The 7164-nt window shown below is 42.4% G+C and overlaps 1 protein-coding gene across 1 annotated transcript in view; it reads right to left on the bottom strand.

The window, feature by feature from the left end:
* Nucleotides 1–683: 683 nt before the first annotated feature.
* The window catches only part of zmp:0000000662 (RING finger protein 145), an 89442-nt gene continuing 82961 nt past the window's right edge, over nt 684–7164 (bottom strand). The window contains exon 13 of the mRNA XM_042326222.1: nt 684–837. Coding sequence (XP_042182156.1) covers nt 684–837 — 154 coding nt within the window. The remainder of the gene's footprint in view (nt 838–7164) is intronic.

Genomic DNA, 7164 nt, shown 5'->3' on the forward strand with positions numbered 1-7164 from the left:
TACATCTCTGAGGGTAGTGCTGGTTACATCTCTGAGGGTAGTGATGGTTACATCTCTGAGGGTAGTGATGGTTACATCTCTGAGGGTAGTGATGGTTACATCTCTGAGGGTAGTAAGGGTTACATCTCTGAGGGTAGTGATGGTTACATCTCTGAGGGTAGTGATGGTTACATCTCTGAGGGTAGTGATGGTTCAATCTCTGAGGGTAGTGATGGTTACATCTCTGAGGGTAGTGATGGTTCAATCTCTGAGGGTAGTGAGGGTTACATCTCAGAGGGTAGTCATGGTTACATCTCTGAGGGTAGTCATGGTTACATCTCTGAGGGTAGTGAGGGTTACATCTCCGAGGGTAGTAAGGGTTACATCTCTGAGGGTAGTGATGGTTACATCTCCGAGGGTAGTGATGGTTACATCTCCGAGGGTAGTGATGGTTACATCTCTGAGGGTAGTGATGGTTACATCTCTGAGGGTAGTAAGGTTTACATCTCTGAGGGTAGTCATGGTTACATCTCTTAGGGTAGTAAGGGTTACATCTCTGAGGGTAGTCATGGTTACATCTCCGAGGGTAGTGATGGTTACATCTCTGAGGGTAGTCATGGTTACATCTCTGAGGGTAGTAATGGTTAAGGCCTGGGCTAGGTGCTGGGTCCTAGTGAGACCCCAGGTGTCAAAGGTCAGTCAAATCAAATCAGTGTTCTGTTCCTGGTGACCATGAGGAATACGCTGGTGCTGAATCGTCCTGTGTCGTCACCCACATCCAGCCACAGAAAGGCAGATACACCAGAGAAATGGAGGATCACGGTGTGTCCTGCCACCTCGTTCTGCTGCACCTTTGGCCTGAGAGCAGAGGACATTACGTCAGTCATATGCCCTGTCCAGAAACAACCCCTATATATTAATGACGACTCGGGTCCTTTCCACTCGACAGTCGAAGTGTTTGTAGTACACTTTGTCTCCAGTCGCAGACTTCTCATCTATGGGGCAAAGTTGTTTACGCAGAGCTCTGAGAATTCTCTCTGAACATTCTGCTTCAGTGACCGCTTTTCTCGTTGTGTGTAGTGCTGAACGGCTCTGTCCCCCCCCCCCCAACACTGCATCCGGGAGAACCATGTTGTACTCGCGCATTCTTTTTCGCATTCTTTTGTACCGCTGTTCAAAGTCAATTATGTCGTCAGCCATTGCAACCGGAAATGTCTCTCATAACTCTGTTAAAGTTTGAATACGCCTCGTAAATACGGTCTTTCTCCTCTTTAGGAAACACAAAATCCAGTGCTCTGGTCCAGTGGCGAACCGTCATTCCACCTGTTTGGGCCTGTTTTACATGTTATTTTGGCATTAATACGTGTCACATATCAGTTTGAAAACAATGTAAAAAATAAATAAATAATTGATTTAATAAAGCCGCATATAAACATGAGCTGTGTTTGAATACCCATACTCACTACATACTTAATGAGTATATATACTACATACTATTAGTTCATTTTAGTATACTGTAAACAAACCATATCCTTTCAGTTGAGTGTACTAGCGCTTCGTCTGTCTACTGGAAGTTGATGCTGTTGCTATTCAACCTCTTGCTAGCTTGTTAGCATAACAAATGACTAGCTAGATATTTTCTGATTTCGGGTTGTGTTCGTAAATTAAATGTGGAGTGCCAGAGTGCCTTCAGAGTGTGCTCTGGGTGTTTGTAAATTCAGAGCGGTATCAGATTGTCCGTTTGTAAATTCAGAGCGGTATCAGATTGTCCGTTTGTAAATTCAGAGCGGTATCAGATTGTCCGTTTGTAAATTCAGAGCGGTATCAGATTGTCCGTTTGTAAATTCAGAGCGGTATCAGATTGTCTGTTTCTAAATTCAGAGCGGTATCAGATTGTCTGTTTGTAAATTCAGAGCGGTATCAGATTGTCTGTTTGTAAATTCAGAGCGCTCTGGCCGAGGAGTAGGGTTGATCTGAGAGTTCTGACCTAACAACGGCACCCAAGCTAACTGGCTAACTTGCTAGCTACTTCCAGACACAACACCTCACTCTGACCATTCTACTCATCGTAGCAGAGCTGGTTAGTCTGTTTTCCTGTTATCCAGAGCGTCGGTGACTGTAACTGTGCTGCTGGCAACAATTGAATTACGCTTTTTGTTTTGCCATCGTTTTACTGACACCGGCCATATTCAACGGGTGTTGAGCGTTTGTAAATTCATCAGTTATTCTGCGCTCTGGCACACTCAGATGAGTGGCTCTGAAATCGGAGTAGATAGCCAGAATTAACCATGTCCATTGAGAACGCACCACAACTATACCACTTAGCTAAGAATTACATGAATAATCAAGTCAATAAACATTGGGCATTAAAAAATATATAATATATATATATTTCACCTTTCTTTAACCAGGTTGGCCAGTTGAGAACAAGTTCGCATTTGCAACTGCGACCTGGCCAAGATAAAGCAAAGCAGTTCGACACAATCAACAACACAGAGTTACACATGAAATAAACAAATATACAATCAATAATACAGTAGAAAAGTCTATATACAGCATGTGCAAATGAGGTAGGATAAGAGAGGTAAGGTAATCAATAGGCCATGGTGGCAAAGTAATTACAATATAGCAATTAAACACTGGAATGGTAGGATGTGCAGAAGATCAATGTGCAAATTGAGATACTTGGGGGTGCAAAGGAGCAAGATAAATAAATAAATAACAGTATGGGGATGAGGTAGTTGGATGGGCTAATTACAGATGAGCTATGCACATGTGCAGTGATCTGTGTTAGTTATATTAAAGTTAATGCACTGCCTGGCAAGTTCGATGTATTAGTAACCAGCTAACGTTAGGTAACTAGGTAACATAGCGGAACACACTGATGTAATACTATGCGGTTCGTAAGGATAGCGTAGCTAACAAATTGTCAGCCAACAAAACGTGTAACGTAACTTATTTGAAAATTCATTACTTTATTATTAAATTTTCTCAACATTTTGACACAAAGCAATGAATTTGTATCAGTTCTCGTCGGATTTCGGCTACATAATTTCCGGGCATTTTCTTCACATCTGAAGACGTCGTGAAGCCACGCCCATTTTGTGAAGAATTGCATTATGGGCCCTAAAAGTACAGAAAGAGTGTCCTCTGTTTTTATACTTCATATTTAGGGAACTTTTGGCACACTTACTATATCCATACTATGACTAATAAGCCGACTACATAGTCAATTTTACGTCACACATAGTGCAGTTTAGTATGAGTATTTGAACGCAGCTACGGTCTCTTTCTTTGCTTTCTTGAGTAAGGCAGCTCCAAAGTGCAGGTGTTTCAGCCTAGCTCAGTGCTTTCTGTGGTGGTGGGGCAGCGGGTGGAAAATACAGAGGGGTTGGGGTTGGTAATGTTCTCTAGTTGCGCCGTGATTGGCTCAGTGTTCTGTCACTCATGGGGACACTCCATCACTGCAAAATCTACGGGGAGAGCTGGAAAATTCAAGCCCCTTGGATGCTGCCATAGTTACATTAAAAGTGTCCATCCAAGGAGGCTCAATGTAATTTGATGTGAAATCACATTATATCTACAAATCACATTATATCTACAAAAGCTTTGATTGGACTGATCATGTCAACATCATACTTTCAAAATCTTAGCTAGCTAGAAGTCATCGTGAATTAAGTCGACAATCTACTGGCAAATCCTATTCAATCCTTGTCATATGAAGAGAAATAATGAAGAGAAATTATATATAAAACATTTCGGTGCTCTTAGGCCATTGCACATAAACATTACACAAGTTAGAAATGAGTGGTTTGGAAGGAATCAGTCTCTAACTGCAAGCATTGCAAAGCAATCACTAGCCTGCTATTCAGTGGAGTGGATGTGTGGTCCAAGTCTGGGTTTAAGGGTCTCTTTTCCAAGTTTAAAAGGATAAACATTTAACATTGGCCATGCTTTCAATCCAACATGACTTCTTCCGCACTCAAAACAACTGGAAAATCGCAGACTTCAGTGAATTCAAGACATCTGGGAACTCGGGGGGGGGCGAGCTCTGACTGGGAGAATGCGTTTTGAACGGTCATCCAACTTGGAATTCCAAGTCGGGAACTCTGACCTCTTTCTAGAGCTACAACCTGAAAATCACTGACAACGTCATGATTCAACTGTGTTTTTTTCCAGAATTTGATAATAATGTGGTCCCTTTCCCCCTTATAATTTAGCTTACTGTTCTGACTTGGTGGTGCACATGTAGCCTATAGCCTGTTTTAGAGAAACATATTCAAATATTGTAAGCACTTTCATTGTCTGCTTATATATGCCCCCTTTATTTATCCTATGGTTCTGACTTGTACAGGGAGAATACTGTAAGGGCCCAGTGGCGATTTTAGTACGTAACTCTTCGTGTGGCAAAGCCACTACACTACAACACAACACAAAACAATACATTATTTGCACTAAAATGGTGTGGGCCCACAAACTGTTAGGGCCTACATAAAGCTGTCCCAACACCTTACCACTGCTACACTTGGCTATCAGCAGAGACTTGTCTGGCAGCGAAACAGTTAATTCAGCCTCATTTACTGCCTTTAAAAGAAACAGAGCTGATATGGCTGACTTACTTGAACAAATATGGGTTCTCCTGACAATTGATATGTACAAACTATGGCATAAGACAGGCCTGAGCAAAGGTCGGCCCGGGGGCCATATGCGACCCGCGACCTGATTCAATACGGCCTGTGGAATCACGCTCAGAACACATAAGGAATTTGCGCAAAAAAAAAGTTGTGAAAAACATATTTGTTATTCAAATTCTTCTTTGTGAAATGATTTAACTCTCACCAATTGTGGGCCATTTATTTTGAAAGCACGTATAAATAACAACTGTGTAGTGAATACTCAGGGAGAAAAAGGTATAGATTCACACGTAGAGCACGGCAGGTGTTTATTTCGCCTTGGCAGAAGGCAGGAATCGTGGTCACAGGCAAGCAATCCTCATACACAGGTGGACAAACAGGCAGATGAGTCACAACTAGGACTGAAGGCTGTAACTGGTTCTCACAAACGAGCTGGGAAAAGGCAAACAATACCTCACAAAGGCACAAACAGAATGAACTGAACTAAATAAGGAGCTGATGAGACCAGGTGAGTAACTAACAGGTTAAATCAATGAACAAACATGAAAGACAGGGCTACGTTCCAGAACACAAAGAAACAGGGCTACGTTCCAGAACACAAAGAAACAGGGCTACGTTCCAGAACACAAAGAAACAGGGCTACGTTCCAGAACACAAAGAAACAGGGCTACGTTCCAGAACACAAAGAAACAGGGCTATGTTCCAGAACACACAGAAACAGGGCAACGTTCCAGAACACAAAAGCGTTCCAGAACACAAAAGAAACAGGGCTACGTTCCAGAACACAAAGAAACAGGGCTACGTTCCAGAACACAAAGAAACAGGGCAACGTTCCAGAACACAAAGAAACAGGGCAGTTCCAGAACACAAAGAAAAGGTTGACTACGTTCCAGAACACAAAGAAAAATAAATCCAGAACACAGAACCGTTCCAGAACACAAACTGAACACAAGGACAGACAGTACAGAACACAAACTGACAGGTGACTGACAGGTTGACACACACACCACAGTTACAAATAGTAGCTAGCTAGAAATTCTGTAAAAAATTGTTTTTCAAACATTTCAAAGAAAATGAAAGTAGACAACAAATGTAGGGTGTTCCAGCAAGTGTGGACATCGAAACATTTATTTATTTCGGTGTCAGGGAAAGCTGTGTGCTTAGTGTGCAAAGAGACCATCGCTGTCTTCAAAGACTACAACTTGTCCCGACACTTCCAGACAAAGCATGCAGAGAAATATAGGAATATGTCTTCTGAGCAGAGGGCAAGTGCATCGAAAGAGTTGCTTCCTCAGTTGCAAAAGCAGCAAAGACTTTTCACAAATATTCTTACGAGGTCATAACTTTGAAATGACAGAGCAGCTTGCTTCAGTGCAGTCAATAAAGAGCACAACCACAGGGAAAGATTTATTGGAGGAGGTTAAAAAGTGTGTGGCAAATCTGTGACTGAGTTTTGAAATGTTATCCAGTGGGACCTCTGATGGTGCCTCAACTTGACAGGAAAAAAACATTGGCCTTTTCGAGAAGGATATGAGATCAAGAAGCTGAGCTGAACCCAGATCAGAAAATTATTTTCCTGCATTGCATTGTTCATCGGGAGTTGCTCTGTCAATGTGTTCTGAAAATGAGCCATGTTGTGGATACAGGCACTAAAGTGGTCAACTTCATAAAGAGCAAAATCTTAAAACCACAGGCAGTTTGTCTCACTGTTGGAAGCAGAGAGTCAAGTCGGGTCATGCAGATCTCCCTTACCATACAAACGTGAGATGGCTGAGACTTTTGCACAAATATTCTTGAGGTCACCTGAAATGACGGAGATGGCTTCAGTGCAGTCAATAAAGAGCACAACCACAGGGAAAGATTTATTGGAGGAGGGTTAAAAGTGATGGCAAATCTGTGACTGGAAAAAAACATTTGATTTTGCCTTCCCAGTGGGACCTCTGATGGGCCTCATGAAGGAAAACTGGCCTTTTCGAGAACTCAAGAAGCTGAGCTGAACCCAGATCAGAAAATTATTTTCCTGCATTGCATTGTTCATCGGGAGTTGCTCTGTCAATGTGTTCTGAAAATGAGCCATGTTGTGGATACAGGCACTAAAGTGGTCAACTTCATAAAGAGCAAAATCTTAAAACCACAGGCAGTTTGTCTCACTGTTGGAAGAGAGAGTCGGGTCATGCAGATCTCCCTTACCATACAAACGTGAGATGGCTGAGTTTGGAGAAGGTGCTTAAAAGGGTGTGGCACCTGAAGTCGGAGATGGCTGAGTTTGGAGAAGGTGCTTAAAAGGGTGTGGCACCTGAAGTCGGAGATGGCTGAGTTTGGAGAAGGTGCTTAAAAGGGTGTGGCACCTGAAGTCGGAGATGGCTGAATTTTTTTCAAATGAAAAGAAAATAGGTGGATTTCCCTCAACTGCAAGATGAAGAATGGTTGGTTTATTTTGCCTTCCCAGTGGACATCATGGCCTCATGAATGAACTGAACTCCAAACTACAAGGGAAGGGCCTTTTTACACATCAGATGTACAACCTTGTCAAAGCCTTTAAGGGAAATGA

Source organism: Oncorhynchus tshawytscha, linkage group LG08 (genome assembly GCF_018296145.1).
Source record: "Oncorhynchus tshawytscha isolate Ot180627B linkage group LG08, Otsh_v2.0, whole genome shotgun sequence".
In the NCBI taxonomy this organism is placed as follows: Eukaryota; Metazoa; Chordata; class Actinopteri; order Salmoniformes; family Salmonidae; genus Oncorhynchus; species Oncorhynchus tshawytscha.